This window comes from Rutilus rutilus, assembly GCF_951802725.1.
Source record: "Rutilus rutilus genome assembly, chromosome: 15".
NCBI lineage: Eukaryota > Metazoa > Chordata > Actinopteri > Cypriniformes > Leuciscidae > Rutilus > Rutilus rutilus.
In genome coordinates this window covers 17212986-17234519 of record NC_140220.1, presented here as the reverse complement: position 1 = coordinate 17234519, position 21534 = coordinate 17212986, and the positions used below count along the sequence as shown (strand labels likewise).

Genomic DNA, 21534 nt, shown 5'->3' with positions numbered 1-21534 from the left:
ACCACCTCGACAGCCAGCCATTGAGTGAGGACAATCTACTAACTATCTCATCACTCCGGCGAACAGGAAGGGGGCCAGAGCAAATTACAGTGCCTGACATCGTACTTGCAAGTTCACACACCTCTTTAATGTTAATTTTTGTGATCTCCGACTGGCGGAGTCTAACATCATTAGTGCCGACGTGAATAATAATCTTAGAGAATTTACAATTAGCATTAGCCAGCACTTTTAAATTTGCTCTGATGCCAGGTGCTCTGGCTCTCGGCAAACATGTGACTATGGTGGCTGGTGTCTCTATTTTCATGTTCCGTGTAATAGAATCGGCAATAACTAGGGCACAATCAACATGATTCTCAGTGGGTGTTTCACTGAGTGGGGAGAATCTGTTTGATGTTGTAATCGGAACGGAAGAGCGGTGTTTTGTCCCGCGACTATAGCGTCTCACCGTCACCTAATTTCCCTGCTGCACGGGCTCTGTAGCCGGAACCGAACAATGTACAGAGTTCACTAAGCTAGTCGCATCCAAAGCAGTATCTAAAGCCCTTGTACTCTTACAATTAACCTCGATTAAAGTTTGGATGCGTGTCTCTAGTTCTGAAATCTTCTCCGCCAGCCTGACTATCTCCCTGCATTTTTCACATGTAAAACCTGTGCTGGCAGAGAAGGCTATGCTATACATGTTACATGAGGTGCAGGTGACAATAAGAGCAGAAGATGACATGACTCACCGTGTTTAAAGGTCCTCACGCCTTCTGTTTTACGCGGGTCTCACGATCACAAACCCGCCAGCTTCGGTCACTAAACAGAGGTAATTGGCTATATACCTGAGACGGTCGCATTCACACTTACAGAATCAAAGATACTTTTGTATAGCCCCCATGGTTTTTGCATACACTTGAATTTAAAGCAACGTTTACTTCAGTAGAGGTATGGCCACTACTACAGATACAAGTCGACCAACTTTACTTCTCTTATAATAGCTTTGGATTGGCCATGCCATGATTTCTCACGTACACTTATCTAAAGTAACATTAAATTAAAACAGAGGTGAGACACACCCAGATTTAGGTTGGCCAAGCAGCATTTGCTGGCCTAAACAGAAATTCCCTTCTTGTCTTTGCAAAACCAAGTACACTTGAATTAGCGCCAGATATTAGTACTCACTAATCTGACGCAGATTTGAGGTAACATACGAATCCGTTTAATCTACTTGGGAAAACAATTTCAGAGCAAATCAGAATAAAATCAAATGTAACAATTTATTATGTCAGGTAAATGTATCATACCAATTTCATAATTAGTTCAAAGATAATAAATACAAAACATCAAATGCTCTGCGAACCTGACAACAGAAAATACATGATGTTGAGAGTCTCGGACACTCTCAGGCCATTTGACTGGAGACCCACCCTCCTCTGTGTGCGAGTTATCTCTAAACTCTTAAATACCTTATTACCTTTTGTTTTACTTCTTTGGGAATGAGACCTTTGTACCAGTTGCACTGAGACATTTCAAATGATACCAAGCATGTATAATACTGTATGATAATTATTCACATTAAACCATATAGATTCTAGGGTGAATTTTGGTGATCTCAGCAGGATGGAGAAGGAATGGGGGAAGAGGGAAAGAGATGTAGATTAGGATGATTCTGAGGTGAGACTTGCGTCTCGAATGGTGCACAAGAGTGAGTTCAAATGTTAATTTCCTTTATTCTCTCAGAGAGTTGCCCTCTCTTCCAGTTTTTCCAGTCTTACATATTTTATCTCAAAATTATGGATGTAATTTAGACAATTTTGAAATGAACGGTTAATACAGCCTCGTATTTACATGAGGTAAACATAAAGCTGCTTGGTTAATATTTTTAATGTATATAATTGCTGCCATAATAACGGCCCATTTCAAATGTTTACCTGCTTTTCTTTTCTTTCTCCTTTGAGCGGTGATATGAAATAATATTGTTCTTTCAGAATATCAGTTATAAAAGTGTAGGCTAGATGTTTAAAATGCCTCCAAAAGTGCAGCAGAAGAAAAAACCTGACATTCTGGATTCGGATGGCAATAAAATCACAGACTAGCCCCTGTAAATGTTGAAAATACCTTACAACCCCATGAGAAACAATTAGTGTCCGAATAGGGCTATAGTTCCGGAATACTGATATTCAGCATTCAGATTTGCCTAATTACTTAAACACTACATGGGTTTTACAGTAATCGAGCAAATTGCAAGAAATAAGACAAATAAAACCTAAAGAACAAAGCATACAACAGTGAACAATATCAGTATAAAACATTACATTTGTATAGAAATAAAGTATTAATGTGAAATAAAACGTGAAATAAAACAAATTATTCTCAAATTTTATAGTATTAGATATAATGCATTGATATTGGATTCACTGTTATTGGTGACTGACTAAAAAGCTTGTAATTCAAATCTGCTGAATTTGTTTTCTCTAAGCCTTACTTTGTCTTCATGTTCAGTTGTATTAAAGCTACTAAAATGATCCAGTCAAGAGCAGTGAGTGGTTTTCTTTTCCTTGTCATTAATGTTTTTCGATAAATATTAACAGCATAATAGCCTTTTAGAGTGCATTTACACTGTAAGATCTAGTGCACAGATCTAATATTGTGACACATTCAATTGTATTTCCCATCTGTTTACATTTGATGAAGACAAACAGACTGTATTTACATTAATATTTTGCCAAGACAGGCATTTTGACTGCTCAAGCTTATGTAGCTGCATCATCGTAGGCTCTTCGTAAGCTTTTTGCTGTCTGCTGCCTTTTGGTACTGAATAAAGTTAGAATTCTGTACTAACAATACTGATATTGGTACTTTTGACATCCTACCAGCTGGATGTTGCATTGTAAAAGAATCAGCTGATCCCTCACACTATCTTTCTCTATTCCTCCCTGCAGCTGGAGCGACGTACATCTTTGGAAAGGGTGGAGGTCTTATCACGTACACATGGCCCAGTAACGAGAGGCCCAGCACTCGGACTGATAGACTGGCGGTGGGCTTCAGCACTACTATCAAGGACGGGATTCTGGTCCGCATTGACAGCGCCCCCCGACTAGGAGACTACATCATGCTCCATATCGTAAGTCCTGCCTCGCATAATGTTTAGCACTTATAATGGGTGTCAGAGTGGCCATTATACTATAGTGCTGACTATCACAACCACCGCACTACATTGTACACACTGTGAAACGTGGGTTCTGAGTAAATTGAAATGCATCATCATATCATAATTTGATCACTACATAAACTATGGCAAACATTATTTATTATAAAGTGTATAAATGAAGTATATTCTAGGGCTGTCAATCTATTAACATTTTTAATGACAAGCCAATTAATTCATGTAATTAATCGCACATACCAATATTTTTTCAGATTAAGGAGGTATTTCAAAGATACTATATTCTTGTGGCAGATGAATACACTTAATAAATCTGACGAAGTGTGTCATTAGAAGTCTTGTCCACATGTCCACATTAAAAGTATATATATATATATATATATATATATATATATATATATATATATATATATATATTTATAGGTAACACTTTACAATTGTCACGAATAGGTGGCTGTAATCAAGTGCCAGACGATGGAGACGATAAAGAAGACTTTATTCCAAGGATTCTCATGAAAACGTACAACCACATATCACATAGAACTCTAAGGGCCCTATCTTGCACCCAGCGCAATTGACTTTGTATACCGACGCATGTATCATTCCTATTTTGCACCCGCGCAAAGCGGACTTTTCCCTCCACAGATGCACGTCGGTTAACTAAGAAATACACTTGCGCTCCCCGGGGCGGTTCAGCGCAAAGAGGAGGCGTGTTCCGGCGCAAACGTTCCCTCATGCTATTTTGCAGGTTTAGAAAACAATTGCGCCACTGACCGAAAAAAAAAACAGTTTAAAGTCAGTGGCGCGTTGCGCATGTTATTATATGCTATTTTAAGGGCGCATGCTTGGCCTTAATCAATGTAGCGTGTGCACAACGCGCATACACTTTGATTCTCTCATCTACACACAGACGCAGCAATTATCATTTTTGCAAATCATACATTATTACGATAGATAGATAGATAGATAGATAGATAGATAGATAGATAGATAGATAGATAGATAGATAGATAGATAGATAGATAGATAGATAGATAGATAGATAGATAGATAGATAGATAGATAGATAGATAGACATTTTATTATAAAAGCATACATCTAGCTTACACATTTACCCAAATTATCATACGCCTGTTTAACCGAAGTTAATTTGGGTGTGTTTCTCCATCCCCAACATCCCTGACGAGAACGTCGGTCTCCTCGGCCTTGAACCGCTCCTGTCGTGCGCCTGGCAAATCCGCCGTTATAATAGGAATCCGCTTTAGAACAAGCGCGCCTGCTCTTAAAGGGAATGTGAGATGTCGCTCTGATTGGTTTATTTCACGTTACGCCCAAACCACACCTATGAATAATGAAGCTACTTCAGACCAACCCCTTTTAGATTTGCGCCAGGCGCAAGAGTCATTTATCCCGCCGGGAAAATAGCAACAGCGCCAAGACCCGCCCACAAAGTTACTTGCGCTTTGCGCTTTGACACTTGCGTTTCAGATCGTTAAAATAGGGCCCAATATATTACAAGACAAGGAACAGACAGAAACAGTGGGTTTAAATACATAGCAAACCAGAGGAACTAATGAGACTTAGAAACACAACACACCTGAAACAAGGAACTTAATTAGTAACCAAAGGAGACAAACAGGTAGGGAACAGAGGAGAACTGGGCTGCGTTCAGCCCCGACAAAACGTTGCACAACGTTTTTTAAACAGAAACGGTGATGCGTTGAACACACTGTTCTGATGACGCAAGAGTTGCAACTATGGCAGCTGAGAAGGCCATTCTTTGTGTTCTTTGTGAAGAATTTTCGGAGCCTGATGAAGTCGGTATAAATATGTGTTTAATACTACAAAATATGCCCGATGTTACAGTTACTGCACTTGCCGCCCAGAACAAAAGAGAACATCCCAATCGAGTGAAGGGATTGCTGAAACTGAAATGGAAGCACACATCTTACCTAATTCAGACTAAAACATCTATTTAGCCTCACATACTGACTTTATTTGTAGTTCATACTGTTTTAATACCCTGTATTTTCTTTCTCATTTTTAGGAAAAGCACTTAATTACCATTGTTTATTTCTATACCAAATGTCATACACTTGCAATGAAGCTAAAAATATAAACAACTACATCATTATGTTGATATCCTATATTTTTACAATAAAACTTACGACAAACATGTCTTCTAATATTCTCAGTTGTTGCGTATACCGAGCTGCATCGAACACATTTGTAAATTACTTTCCTTGAACCAATTGTGCGAGTTCACTTTAATACCACGTGCTTTATATACATGTTGCTGCTGATTGGACTGCAGTTCTGACACACCCACCAAACAAGAGAAAACGTATCTCAAACCCCGTTGCACACCGGTGCACGCCGTTTCCAGGAAACATGACGTTCAACCCGGAAACCGTAGCAAAACGTTGCGCACCATTTTGAACTTGAACGTGCCCCTGATAAACAGGGGTGCGTTTCCGAAAAGCATCGTTAGCCAACTATGTTCGCAAGTTCCGTCGTTATCAGCACAGTTCAACGAGTCAGTGTTTCCCGAAACCATTGTTCTAACGAACATTCGCAAACAGCATCGCAAAATTGTGTAGTTGGAACGACAGCTCTTGACCTGTGGTTAGAAGCATAGTTTCTAGTTTGCATGACATGTGGACTTAATAAATCCTTATCTTTAGCAAAATAAGCAAGCTGACATTCAGTACAACCTGTGTCTTTTATTTAGAATACATACAAATGTCATTTACGTCTTTTAGTTTGTCAAGAGATTTAACCTCTTATGGTTCGGCTGAAATTTCATGTTTTTTATCTAAACGACATACCCAAATTAAAAGTGGTACAGCTCCCATATACTTTGACACTCAGGGGTGTGCCTGGTATCATTGGAAAGGAAACAATCTCTGGTTTCTGATACAATTGTCAGGGTGATTCTAGACCTTACTGACACAGAGTTACAGAGGCTAGAATGGAGGGTTTTTATTTCCGTCAAAGTCATTCATCTGTAAACTGACTAAAATACACTGCTGTAAACACATCTAATGAGATAAAGACAAACTCAAAGTCATAGCCACATGTCTTAGCTTACTACAGAAAAAAGTTTGAAGTCAAAAGACTAAAAAATGGATTTTATATGAATCTTTTTCTACAGATATGTCTGTGCGTTTTTGTTTTGTGCCATTTGGAGACTCCAAAAGGAACTTTGGTTACCAAGACAGCATGCTGAGTTTCAAAGGCTTATAACTTTTGAACCCCTTTGCCTAGAAACATAATCTTGGTATCTGATAAAAGCTAACACTCTGATGTATTTTGTTATGTATTTGGATTTGATGTCAGTCACTTAGGCACAACATTACATTAGCATAACCACACAAAACCCATATTTTCTTCCATTCCGCCTGAGAGATTTTGATAAAAAAGGGCAAACAAAGTGCACTGTCAAAGTTTTTTATATAGAAATATTAGAAAATTGAATAACTAAACTATGCAAAATACAAATACACACACACGAATGATAAAAAAACTATTTACATGACCGAAGAGCCTGAGAAAATTACAAAACTGAACTGTGCAAAATACAAACACACACACACACACACACACACACACACACGAATGATAAAAAACTATTTACATAATATATAAAATTAAAAATTGTTCAGGGTGTGCCATGTGTTGTAACAGTCCCTGGTTATTGTGAAGCACAGGCACACATCACAGGAGGAGCATTTCACTGTGGTCCTCTGGTGGCAGTGGACACACCTCCTCCGACCTACGGTGCCATCCTGTGAAAAATGTACAGGTTTGTGTAAGGCACCTTGGGGAGCAGGATGGGGTGGCTGTGGAGGGGCTGTGGTGGTAGACCCAACCGCTTTCAGTTCCATCACCAGGGTCTCACGAAAGGCCTTGTGTGACATCACCTTCTCCTGCCTTGCAATGGCACTCTCCTTGTACAGGATAAAGGCGTTGACAATGGTGATGTCGATGAAGTGGAACAGGAAAGACTGGTACCACTTCTTGGTCTTGTGCAGGATGGAGTAGTAGCCAATCAGGGCATCGGACAGGTCCACACCACCCATGTTCCTGAGTAGAAAAGGAACATAGCCATTACATTACACTGATATTGATGCATTGACATGATATCAAAATTCAATTCAAAGAGTCGAAACTATGAAAACACTGTACATACCTGTTGTAATCCTTGATGGCTGGTGGAATGGAGACATCCAGTACAGACCACTGCCCATCTGCCCCCTTGATCCTTCTCTGGACTGTATCCTCTCCATGTGCTGCATGGATTGTGGAACACATTAGCACATCTCTGGTGTCCCTCCACTGAACAAACACCAAGGGCCCCTCGTGGATCCAGCGAATGGTGCCCCGGAGAGCCCGCCTCTCAAGCCCGCCTGGCCTGTCTTTGGGGAACCCAATACGCTGTCCGCGAATGGTACCGCAGGCCCAGATCTTCTTTGCCAGCAGGTCACGAAAGAGATCTGGGCTTGTGTAAAAGTTATCCACAAATAACTTGTACCCGGTACCAAGCAACTGCGTATTCATGAGCCGCATTACGGAGTCATAACTGAGCCCCTTGACAATTTGTGATCCCTTGCCTTCGTAGATGAAGAAGTCCCAGGTGTAACCATTGGTGGAATCCGCCAGCACAAACAGCTTATAACCCCACTTCACAGGCTTATTCTTCATGTATTGGCGGAGTCCGCTGCGGGCTTTGGATGCGACCATCCTCTCGTCAATTGCAACACACTGGTGGGGTTGGTAAAGCGCCATGCACACCTGCCTAACCTCATGGTACATTGGCTTAATTTTACAAAGCTTGTCGTACCCAGCGGTGCCTCTTTTTAAGTTGTTGGCAGCATCGTCATCAGGGTCACTGAGGTGGATGGCGCGTGAGATGGCTTTGAACCTCCGCCCTGACATCACACTCGATGGAAAAGAAAAGGCGTATAGCTCAGACCTTCTCCAGTTGTCAGTGATGTTCGGTGTCTCGACTAGTCCCATGTAGATAATCATCGCCAAGTACGACATCATCTCTGGCAAGGTGATCCTCTGAAAGGTGTTTGGGTGGTCAGTTTCTCCAAACTTGTTGGAATTTTTCACAATGACTTGGAGTATATCATTGGTCATAAACAAATTAAATAATTGTAGAATGGTGTATTGTACACCACCCATGAGCTGGCCACCAGGTGTGCGTGCTGGGTGGAAGGATGGCTGTTCAGGAGTGATGTCCTCCACATCAGTGCCTTGCCATGCACCTTCAGGTCCAGAACTCTGCTCTGGAGTGCTTCTCCCTCCTGCTCTCCCTCCTGCTCTCCCTCCTGCTCTCCCTCCTGCTCTCCCTCCTGCTCTCCCTCCGGCTCTCCCTCCGGCTCTCCCTCCGGCTCTCCCTCCGGCTCTCCCCCTGGCTCTCCCCCTCCCCTGTCTTGCAGGCTGTGTGGAGGTAGAGGATTGGGGTTCCAGCTCATCCTCTTCTTCTTCCTCCTCCTCCTCCTCAACAGTCATTGGGGTCCTCGTGGGCCTCTTTGCCTCTGGCTGCCAATCTGAGTCAGATGACTCTGGCTCTCTGAAACACAGAAATGCAATGATTAGCTTATCTCACACCTCATACACACACAGAATAACATCCCCTAACACTCAGAATAATCCCACTGCAATACCAGGCAGGTGTTTTTATTTACACAGCAACCTTCCCAAAATACAAAGTTTCTGTATTGACCACAGTCAGAGAACTCAAAATGCAATTTATTCAAATCACATCTACAATTTTCCCCTACACACACACACACACACACACACACACACACACACACACACACACACACACGCACACACACACACACGCACACACACACAAGAACATCCCCTAACACCCAGAATAAGCCCACTACAATACCAGGCAGGTGTTTTTATTTACACAACAACCTTCCCAAAATACAAAGTTTCTGTATTGACCACAGTCAGAGAACTCAAAATGCAATTTATTCAAATCACATCTACAATTTTCCCCTACACACACACACACGTACGCACGCACACACGCACGCACGCACACACACACACACACACACACACACTCACACACACACACACACACACACACACACACACGCACACGCACACACATAGATACACACATATATACACACATAAAATAATAATTACATAACATAATATATGTACTCACACTTCTAGATCAGGATCTCTTCCATTTAGAAAATCCTCCTCAGCTTCAGAGTCCACAGATACTTCGCTTTCCGAAGAGGACGCAATATCGTCGTCGGATCTTTCGGCCAAAATAGCAGCTGCCTCCTCCCTTGTAAACCACTTCTTTCCGAACATTACGAAATATTTCCAAAACTATGTAAAAGTTGTCCAAAAACCTCACCAAAGTCGCTCTATGCAATAACGCCCACTCGAAAAATAGTTTGTGTGAGTGCGCACGCTTTACGAAAAAAAAAAAAAGGTTTTGCGCACGGCTCTAAAAGGCACACACCCTTACCTGATGGCACATATCATATATTGTTGAAATCGTATCCTTATTCGCTACAGAGTTATGACGGTCCCGGACCATGAAATTGCTACTGGCAGGAACAACTGTCAATCAAAAGGAGGGTGGTCCAAATTGAATGCAGAGCCATCATTTGCTCCTTAGCTGTCTATCTCTGCCCTACGGGAACCTATTGGCTCATGAGAGGGCTTGTTTGATACGTAAGACTTTGCTCAACAAACATGACACCCAAATGTAGTATTATAAGTCTCGAATGAGAAGTGAGAGTCGAAAGAATGTCCGGTAGTGAACTACTGTTTACAGTTTTTATATCGTAATTCGGTCAGAAATGTCAAGATTGTGAGGCGAACAAATAGTTTTGGATTAAAAGGCTTGGATATTCCATTTCCTTGGACTCTTGGGGATTTATGAAAACAATTTGTTTTGGACAATTTCACCGAAGTGGAAAGAGGGAATAATTTTGACGGTAAGTAAACAAACTGAATTGGCGCCGCCCAGTTCAGGTGACTAACAACTAGATTACAGTTTTATGACTGTTATAAATCATATTATGCTTTGTGTGTGGGCTTAATGGAATCCTGAGAGTCTACGCTTTCAAACGATGTGCTGTATGACCGTATATTTTGAAGATTTAATGCTTCAAAGTTACAATGAAGTTTATGCAGCATCACTTCCGAGGGGGTGTGTGCCGTGTACGGCACAGCGATCCTTAACAGGTTAAAGCACCGTTTTTGAAGAGTGCGCATGTGCGTACATGCTCTAGTGTGTAAGAACGAGCTGTTGTGAACTTAGAATCGAAAGACCAGGAGACTTGGTTGTTTCTTCAGCAGGATTCTTTATTGAGAACACGAGCTGTCGGTAGCTGCAGTCACCAAGTCTGACGTGAATGTTCTCTTACAGTTTATATACATTTAGGGGCAGGAACCGAAAAAGACAGGTTTAGGAACCGGTTTTAGACTGAGAGCATTGCCCACCCTAATCCACTCAGCATATCTATTCAAACACTGAGACCCGAGTACAGGACTGGCTGGACTTTCTTGCTAAAACACAAACTCCAAGAGTTTCAGTAAAACAGGACTGACCAGAGTCTTTTGCTAGAAAACTCTGATAATCATAATTTATACCTAACCTTAACATGCTAAATTCAATGTAAACCTAAATTAAACATTTTAATAAATTTGCATTCCCACATTTGCCCCTTTGAGAGTCTTAAAAAAACACTCACAAAATACAAATTTACACACTTAAAAGTTAATTCTTGTAACTTGTGTAAGTTACAGGCACATAGCAAGTTCAATCTTGTAACTTGTGTAACAGGCACAAAGCATGATCTGTGTTGTTCATCTGTAATTGCATGTTGACACAGAAACAAACATGCAATTAGGGTCCGTGAAGTTCTTACGGGTAATATTCTTTTATGGTTGGACCAGTCATTTTCTCGTGCGAGGCGTGAGTCATTTGTTGAATGAAACACTTGATACTGTGGAAGCATACGTAGAACGCCAGTAGGAGAAATAACAGCAGCATTGCTATTTCTTTAATCCACAGCCAGGGTTTACCTATCAAGTTTCCGAACCATGAAGAATTGTCTTCAGTCATCTGGTGTAATTTTGTTGAAAGATCAAGAATGTCTTGTTGGATTTTGTTCAAATTCTCTGTTGGATCCATTAACCCGGTGCAGCACTCAGGTACACCATACGATGGGATTAATGCTCCAAGAGTTCTTGACCACCACGTTTGAACACAAGCGAGTCCTGGAATGCAGCCATCTTTGTTGATAGAAGGAGCTGAATTTTGTAGCTGTGGAGAGCTTGGGGTGGAGTGTGTATTTTATTTTATTTTTGATAGCTGGTAGTAGTCTCTGCAGTTTGTCTAGTTGTTTTCTGGAGGTTGGGTCTTCATATGCAGGTGTGTAGGTCAGTGCATATGGTTAAAAACAAACAAACAAAGAACAACTGCAACAGACCAGTATTCATTGTAAAGACTACAAACATTAGGGTTGTATCCTCTATTCAATCTGAGTCTGCTAATTGTGGTTCCTTCTTTCCCTATTTCTTAATTTATGAGACACCTAAAAAGGAACAGTGAGCTGAGGATGGACTATGGTTGGGAAGGGCCTATAAGGGAATCTTCACCGCAGGGTTGGCCCCCGAAAGCCTGTTGCTTCCAGTTCTTCCCTGGGCACCTCACTGGTCCATGTGTCCTATCCTATCCCTGTAGGGGGAGGAACCACTTTGCAATGTGACACATGAGTCCATGTTTTCTTTCCCTGGCACAACACTGCAGCTGCTGTAATCATCATTACTTGATGTGGTCCATGCCACTTAGGTTCTAACGGCTTGTGTCCGAATGATTTTATCATGACCCATTGACCTGGGACGATTGTGTGTCCACCCTCTGGTGGAGTCTGCCAACATGACTCAACTCTCTCTCTGGCACTCTGTACTGCCTTTGTAAGGTGTTCACAGTAAGAGATCAGGGCATCTGAGGCAATGTGAACATCAGCATTTCTAAGGTCAATCACACCTGGCATCTGCATTGGGCGTCCTGTAATAATCTCATGAGGGCTCAGTCCTACTGATCTGTTAGGTGACGCTCTCATACTACACAGTACAGCTGGCAATGCTTCCACCCATGACACTCCTTCCTGATGCATTTTGCTTAGCCTGGTTTTGATTGTTCTGTTTGCCCTTTCAACCTGTCCTGATGCTTGTGGCCTGTAGGGGCAGTGCAGATTCCACTTAACCTTCAACATTCTAGACACCTCCTTGACAACCTGTCCTGTGAAGTGTGTACCTTGATCTGAGTCAATGCAATCTGGTAATCCCCATCTGGGAATGAAATCAGTGACAAGACATTTAGCAGTATGTGCAGCTGTAGCACGCCCTGTTGGATAAGTTTCTATCCATCTTGAGAACTTGTCTATTACTACCAAAACGTCAGTTTTTCCCTTACAACGAGGCAACGATATGTAATCAACTTGCAAATGACGAAATGGTCCTGGTGGAGCTGGGGTATGTGCTGCTGGTGTAATGGCTGCTGGTACATCATTATTTTTCTTACATGTAACACACCTTTTGGCTGTTTCTGTGGATACATTTCTGAATTTTGGATTCCACCATTGATTTGAGAACCTGTGATTCATCGTTGCTGGACCACTGTGACCCAAATTGTGTATTTGTTGAGCCAAATATGGCAGCAGTGATTCGGGAGCAACATACTTCTCCCCTTTGGTCCAGCAGCCAGATGAATCAACGGTGGCTCCTTTGTCTAACCATGTCCATGCTTCATATAGAGGAACATCTTTGTACAAATCAATGATAGATTCAGGAGGCAGAATTGTCTTCTGTGCTGTACTACCTGAACACACTTGTACAGTTACATAGAAACAAGCCTGTTTAGCTGCTACATCTGCAAGAGCATTACCTTTAGCTTCTGTAGTGTTAGTTGTGAGATGTGCTTTCACTTTGATCACCGCTAATTTCTTTGGAAGTTTCATGGCAAACATAAGATCTTTCACTAATTCAGCATGCTTAATGGGGGATCCAGCAGAAGTTAGAAACTGTCTGCTTTGCCAAATGACACCAAAATCATGAATAACCCCAAAAGCATACCTGGAATCTGTGTAGATATTTGCAACTGATCCTGAAGCTAGTGTGCATGCTCTAGTTAAAGCTACCAGTTCTGCAGCCTGAGCTGAAAAATGATCTGGAAGACGACCTGAAGCTATCACCTCAGTGGTGGACGTTACTGCATAACCTGCTCGTCTGTTCCCTTCAATTACTTACATTTACATTTTTACATTTAGCTGACGCTTTTATCCAAAGCGACTTACAATTGCTATATATGTCAGAGGTCGCATGCCTCTGGAGCAACTAGGGGTTAAGTGTCTTGCTCAGGGACACATTGGTGTCTCACAGTGGATTCGAACCCGGGTCTCTCACACCAAAGGCATTTGTCTTATCCATTGCGCCACACCACCCCCCAATTACTTGAGCTGAACCATCAACAAACAACTCAAATTCTGCATTTTCTATGGGAGTTTCTGCTATTTCACTTGTCGCTGCATATGTAAGCGTAACACAATCATGAGTCATTTCGCCTTCATCCTCTAACACAACTTCAGTCATTGCAGACATCATACATGATGAGGGGTTCGTGACCGGTGCACGCTGTAAAACAATGTTCGGGGCTGTGAGAGTAGTTAACCAATTTCCCCAACGAGAGGAAGTGACAGAAGTGACTTTTGCTTGATTCATTAGTGCGGATACTGCATGAGGGCATTTTACATTTACCGTCTGACCTAACACCATTACTGATGAAGCCTGAAGCGCTAGATGAACTGCCTGTACTGCTCTGAGGCATGGTCCCATACCTTGAGCTACTATGTCAAGTTTACCAGAATAGTAATGAATTGGACGTAAACTGCCCCCATGATCTTGCATTAGACATGCAGTCATAAAGCCCAAGTGTTCATGGACATAAAGCACAAAGGGTCTATCAGATTGAGCAATTCCTAATGCTGGTGCTTGACATAGTGCTCTTTTCAAATCATTGAATGCTTTGAGGTGAAGTTCTTCCATACAAACAATATCTGAATCTTTACCATGGCCTTTCAACAAGTCATAGAGAGGCTGAGCAATCGAGGCATATTCTTCAATCCACGGTCTACAGTAACCTGCTGTTCCTAAAAATGAGCGTAGTGTTTTAATGGTAGTAGGCGGAGGTATGGCTTTGACTGAAGCCGTTCGATCCTGTGTAATAGATCTATTTCCTGCACCAATTGTTTGACCCAAAAATGTGACTTGCTTTTTAGCCATTTGAGCTTTGTGAAAGCTGCATTTGTGTCCTTTTTTATGCAAATAGTCCAACAATGATGCCAATTCAGTTTGATGTACCTCGTGGTCTGTTGAGGCAATCAAAATATCATCGACATATTGGATCATAGTGGACTGTTTTACTGGACATTCTGGGTCACACAAATCACGTCTGACAGCCTGATGGTATATGGTCGGGGAGTTTTGAAATCCCTGAGCCAATCGGGTCCACTGATATTGTTCATGGTCAACTGTGAAAGCTAACCATGGCTGGCTGTCAGAGTGCAATGGTACAGAAAAGAATCCATTAGACATATCAATTACTGAAAAAATCTTACAATCTAATGGTAAGCCATTACAGATTGTAGATGGATCTGCCACTAGCGGGGTGATTTTATCAATGTTTTTATTGGCTACTCTGTAGTCTATGGTGAGTCTCCATGTCCCATTGGATTTCTTGATGGGCCATATGGGTGAGTTACAGGGACTGTTGGTTTTAACTAGCACTCCTTGCGTCAGCAGCTTTTCTACTTTCTACAATAGGTTTGATTCCCTGTATGGCTTCCTTACTGATCGGATACTGTTTGGTAACCGGGGGTGGAGTTCCTGTCAATTTGACTGGTTCTACACCTGTCAATAAACCACAATCATCCTTGTCATTAGCCCAAATTGGATGATTCAGTAAGAAAGCATACTCTGGAGGGATTGCATTATTGGTAGAAATGTGTGCTGAGGAAATTTTAATGCTAGCAGATTCTGAGGACATGTCTAAAGTTAGATGTACTTGTCTCAGAAGATCCATGCCTAAAATTGCACCTGTATTCAATGGAGCACATAGCAATTTTGTCATCAGAGTTTTCGGGCCAAATTGTACCTCTATGGGCGGGGTTTCATACAAAACAGAATCTTCACCTATTACGCCAGTTAAAGAAAGTTTGGTTTTCTTGTACGGGATGTCTAAACCTTTAGCCAATTTTGTAGGAATTATCGTAATCTCTGCACCTATATCAAGCAAAAAGTCAATCTCTCTTTCTTTTATGCTACCTTTCACAAAAATTATTTTGTCATTATGATGGATTACCGGGGAAAGGTAGCTACTCACAGCCCCAACAATTAGTTTTTTTCCTGTTATTTTTGTGCTCTTAGAAGAGCCTGCGCGAGCTGTCCTAAAGTTTCAGTGGACATTGGCTGAATTACGTCCGGGTTGTAGGCAGGTTGAGAAGGAGCAGAATTATGCATTCTATTTCTTTTATTATCTTGCAACTTCTTCCTACATTCTTTCTCCCAATGTCCTAGTTCTCTTACGAGAGTTCTCTCGTACTGCGTCTTAGCTAAGACGCTGCGGGAAAAGTCTCTTTTCACGAATATTGAAGCAAAAAATTATCCTTAATTTTATAATATTGTAAAACGCATTTGCAGCAGTATACAGCCACAGGCGAGACGGCTCGCTTGCTCATTGGCTGCTCTACGGCAAATGCATAAGCCTATCGAGCGCAGGCTGATGCAACATCAGACCAATGAGGCCACTTCCCGCCGACACGGGCGTGGCCTAGCCCTATAAAGGTAGCTCGAAAAGGCTGACTCACTTGATTTTTCATCTCTTCAGCGAAGCTCACGCATCGTTGGATCACGATAGGAAGCAAGCATCGTCTGAGTGTAAGCACCTCAGCGGGACGAGCCATCCTGAAGCTGCTGGCCTTCGTCGCCTTCCACTGCCGTACCTGCTGCGCTTTCCGGCGCTCATATCCTTTCCAACTGTTCTTTGTGTGTGTGTGTGTGTTCGCCCTGCGACACACACTCGTAAAAGAGCTTGCGTCTTTTTAAAGATGCCCTCCTGCGGCTCGTGCCGAGCCCCACTCAGCGAGGGAGACCGTCATGTGATCTGTGTCTCCTGTCTGGGTGAAGACCATGCAGCGCTCGCGCTCGCTGACGGCGGCTGCCCTCACTGCGAGCTGATGCCGATGGTGACTCTGAGGACTCGCCTGGCGGTATTCTCCGAGCCTGCACTCCCCGCCGCGTTGCCGCGCCGTAAAAAGCGCCGCTCTCAGTGGATCCCGGAACCCTCTACAGCCCGACGAGCTCGCCGGTGCGCCCGCCTGCTTCACCGGCCTCGCCTGAATCACTTCCTGATGCCCAGCGCCCGCTGTCTGCCGCCGCTTCATCAGAGGAAGTCGATTTCAGAGCCGCGTCGGGGGACGAGGACACGTGCTCTCTGTTAGCTTCGGGCAGCGGTGATTGGACGAGCTCCGAGGATCTCGCACTTCTTGCTCGTAAGCCTAACAGACGAGCAAACATCGAGAAGGAGCTGATGCGAGTGCTCACGCTGGCCGCGACGAGTCTCGGCCTCGAGTGGTCTGCACCAGTACCTCCCTCTCGGACCCGGCTGGATGGTAGCTTTCTCCCGGGTGAGCGTACTTCTCCTGAGTCTAAGCCCGCCCCTTTTCTTCCTGAGCTTCATGAAGAGGTGGCAAAGGCCTGGAACGCTCCCTTCTCAGCACGAACACGTTCGTCTGTTTCACCAGCATTCTCCGCTCTGGATGATGCTAAAAACAGAGGCTACCAGTCACTTCCGCCGGTGGAACAGGCGATAGCGACGCACCTTTGCCCGCCCTCTGCTGGACGGCGGACGAAATCAGTGTTGCCATCCAAAGCCTGCCGCATGACGTCATCGCTGCTCGCGCGAATCTTCTCCGCTGCTGGGCAGGCTGCGTCTGCATTACACACCATGGCCACGCTGCAGATTTTCCAGGGTGATCTCCTCCTTAAACTGGACGAGATGGGGCCTGATGCAATCTGCCTCGCGGATTTAAGGAGCGCTTCGGATCTCACCCTTCGCGCTACTAAGTCTGCCGCTCAGGCTATGGGACGAGTTATGGCTTCCGCCACTGTGGCTGAGAGACATCTCTGGCTGACGTTTTCAGACATGGCTGAGTCTGAACGCACCGCGTTCCTCGACGCCCCGCTGAATCCCGCTGGCCTCTTTGGATCCTCTGTCAACGAGTTTATAGAGAGATTCGCCGAGGACCAGAAAGCGTCGCAAGCCTTTAAGCACTTCCTGCCGAAGCGCTCCAGTTCTGCAGCGAGTCGTGCTAAACCGACCCAGCGGAGCTCTCAGCCACAGCCCCCGCCTCCCGCTGCGTCATCACGACAGCAACGCAGCTCGAGACCCCGCTCTCGCTCTACCAGCCGTCGCCCCGCGCCGCGTGGACCACGGCAGAGGATTGTGGTGAAATTCAGTGCCCATCCGTACACACAAGCACAGCCCTTCACACAGGGCTCGCGCCCATAAAATCGACTCAGGTCGATCGCGCGCACTACATAGTAAACGTGCCCACTCCTCAGTGCCCACAAACACTATGTCACACACGTCATGTGGTTTCTGTAAAAACGAAACCCGTGCACGTTCGTTCTGCTCAGGCAGACAACGCGTCAAAAGCAGTAAATGTGCACGCTTCCACGTGAGCACACTTACTCACAGACAGTACGAGTCCCACGGGACTCGCTCAGCCCTCCCTCACTTGGCTAAGCGCCGTAGCGGGGTCGAGGACGAGCGTTCTGCCCGCTGTGATCAGCGCGCTCCCCGCCTCGAATGTCACAGACATAACGCCTATGTTACAGCACACCGAAGCGCTCTCGTTGCCCAGTCAACAGAGTGTGCTTCGCATCCAACCCTTAGATATGCTGAGGCTGCGCCTCAAGGTCAGAATGCTTACGACCAGGAAAATCCTCGCGCATATTCGCAGAGGAGACTGGTTCATGTCAATAGATCTGAAGGACGCGTATTTTCAAATACAGATAGCGTCACGTCACAGGCAATACTTGAGATTCGCCTTCGAGGGCCAGACATACCAGTATACAGTCCTGCCGTTCGGCCTGTCCCTGGCGCCTCGCACATTTACGAGGTGCATGGACGCTGCGCTCGCTCCTCTCAGACTCAGAGGCATGCGAGTGCTGAACTATTTGGACGACTGGCTGATTCTGGCTCAATCACGATCAGAGCTCGTGGAACACAGGACCATTTTACTCGATCACCTCGAGAAACTTGGTCTCAGAGTCAATTGGACGAAGAGTTTACTGAACCCCAGTCAAACGATTTCGTTTTTGGGTATAGTTCTGGACTCACAGTCTATGACGGCGCGGCTGTCGTCACAGCGCGCGCTCGGCATTCAGCGCGCAGCGAGATCTCTCCGCTGCGGCGCGTCCTTCCCGCTCAAGGCGTTTCAGAAGATGCTGGGTCTCATGGCCTCAGCATCACCAGTTCTTCAGCTGGGCCTGCTCTGCATGCGCCCCTTGCAGTTCTGGTTGAAAGCGCGGGTATTGCGCAGAGCGTGGACTTCCGGTCGGCTGCGCCTCAAGGTCAACCAGAGCTGTGTTACAGCTCTAGAACCTTGGACAGCGAACGACTAGTACCAATCAGGTGTAAGCCTGGGGACTTCCTCGAGAGTGAGAGTGGTGTCGACGGACGCCTCCACCTCGGGATGGGGAGCGCTGCTCGAGGGCAGGCCGTTATGTGGCCTGTGGTCAGAACGAGAAAAGCTCCGACATATCAACTGTCTGGAAATGCTGGCAGTGGAAAACGCGCTGATGCGTTTTCGTCCCCATATCAAGGACCATCACGTCTTAGTCCGTTCGGACAACATGTCTGTGGTGTCCTACATAAATCGCCAGGGCGGTCTCAGATCCCGAGATCTGTACAGGTTGGCGGAACGCCTCCTGGTGTGGGCTCAGCACAACTTGCGCTCGCTGAAAGCAGCTCATGTGCCTGGGCTACAGAATCTGGGTCCAGACAGACTGTCCAGGAACAACATTCCCGCGGGCGAATGGTCTCTACACCCACAAACAGTCCAGCTGCTGTGGGAGAGATTTGGCAGAGCGGAAGTGGACCTCTTCGCGTCCAGCGAAAACGCTCACTGCCCCGCGTTCTTTTCCAAGAACGAAAGCGCGCTGTCCCAGAGGTGGCCGCGCTGCCCGCTCTATGCCTTTCCCCCCGTCTCCCTCCTTCCACAGGTGATAGAACGGGTGAGGGAAACGAAATGCTCAGTGCTGCTTGTAGCACCACTCTGGAGGAACCAACCTTGGCTTCCAGAGCTGATGCAGTTAGCAGACACTGCCCCGTGGCCGGTGCCATTGAGGAGGGACCTCCTCTCGCAGGCCAGGGGCTCGATTTGGCACCCTCAACCGGAGTTGTGGTCCCTCCACGTGTGGGCTCTCAACGGTTACCCGCTGATCTTTCAGTAGGAGTGCTAAATACTATCACTCAGGCTAGAGCACCGTCGACTCGACGGCTCTATGCCTCAAAGTGGTCGGTATTCTCCAGCTGGTGTATAGCTCGGGGATGTTCACCCCTCGACTGTGAGGTGACGGAGGTTCTCTCCTTCCTTCAAGAGCTGTTGGATAAGGGCAGAGCCCCCTCCACGCTCAAAGTATATGTGGCGGCTATCGCAGCGTTCGCTGAAACAACGCTCGGTCAGTCGATAGGAAGGAATGATTTGGTCATCCGCTTCCTCAGGGGAGCTAGGAGGCTGAACCCTCCCAGACCCCCATCGGTCCCTGTATGGGACCTCTCTACGGTTTTGGAGGCCATGAAAGGTTCCCCTTTCGAGCCCATCCAGACGATTAGCCTCAGACATCTGCCATTTAAGACAGTGTTCTTGCTGGCTCTTGCTTCAGTGAAGCGCATAGGTGACGTGCACGCGCTCTCTGTGAGCCCGTCGTGTTTGGAGTTTGGGCCTAGTGACTCGAGAGTCATACTCAAACCTAGGCACGGTTATGTGCCAAAATCCCTCAACACACCGTTTCGGGCTCAGGTTATTTCCCTGTCTGCCCTGCCGGTGTTAGAAGAGGAAGGAGACTTGAGCTCTCTTTGCCCTGTCAGGGCTTTAAGAGCCTATGTGTCTCGCTCTGCTGTCTTCAGACAGACTGAGCAACTGTTTGTCTCGTTCAGTGGACGTTCCAAGGGAATGGCTGTTTCAAAACAAAGCCTATCCAGGTGGATAGTTGACGCCATAGCGTTAGCTTACACTTCCAGGGGTCTTCAGTGCCCACTGGGTGTCAGAGCGCACTCCACGAGAGGCGTTGCCTCGTCGTGGGCCTGGTCTAGTGGGATATCCTTACAGGATATATGTATGGCGGCAGGTTGGGCCTCGCCATCTACATTTATCAGGTTTTATAACCTTGAGGTTCCCGCCTTACAGGCTAAGCTGTTGTCGGTGTAACTGAATCAGTAGTCTGACTTGAACACTGAGTATGCAAGCGCAGTGCGTTGCTAACTATCTTACGGGCAGTATTACGTAAGACCCATATTCCCACATTAGTCAGGGTTTGCCTTGTCTAAGTGACGTCATAATATTGCGTCTGCGGACGCTGCTATATATGGGGACGGAGAGTTCCTCCTCCTGTTCTAGGACTCTCTGTGAGTCCCTTTGGTGATTGTGCACTGTAAATCCTGGGCTTCGCCTCCAGGTTTATGGTTGTTAATCCCTGCACAAACGGCGTCTTACATTGGGTTCCCGCAGCGTCTTAGCTAAGACGCAGTACGAGAGAACTCTCGTAAGAGAACGTACTCGGTTACTAACGTAACCTCGGTTCTCTCTAGTAGAGGGAACGAGTACTGCGTTCCTTGCCGTGCGTACGATTCACTCTGGTTCGCTTCTTCGATGAAATAAATCAAGTGAGTCAGCCTTTTCGAGCTACCTTTATAGGGCTAGGCCACGCCCGTGTTGGCGGGAAGTGGCCTCATTGGTCTGATGTTGCATCAGCCTGCGCTCGATAGGCTTATGCATTTGCCGTAGAGCAGCCAATGAGCAAGCGAGCCGTCTCGCCTGTGGCTGTATACTGCTGCAAATGCGTTTTACAATATTATAAAATTAAGGATAATTTTTTGCTTCAATATTCGTGAAAAGAGACTTTTCCCGCAGCGTCTTAGCTAAGACGCAGTACTCGTTCCCTCTACTAGAGAGAACCGAGGTTACGTTAGTAACCGAGTACGTTTTCCACAGTAGTGGCATGTACTTTCTTTTTTAGTCCATCTATTGTCTTGTTTC

At 45.2% G+C, this 21534-nt stretch overlaps 1 protein-coding gene across 1 annotated transcript in view; it reads left to right on the top strand.

The window, feature by feature from the left end:
• The window catches only part of nrxn3b (neurexin 3b), a 523467-nt gene that overhangs the window by 395697 nt on the left and 106236 nt on the right, over positions 1-21534 (top strand). Inside the window, 1 exon segment of the mRNA XM_084433352.1 lies at positions 2925-3106. Coding sequence (XP_084289478.1) covers positions 2925-3106 — 182 coding nt within the window.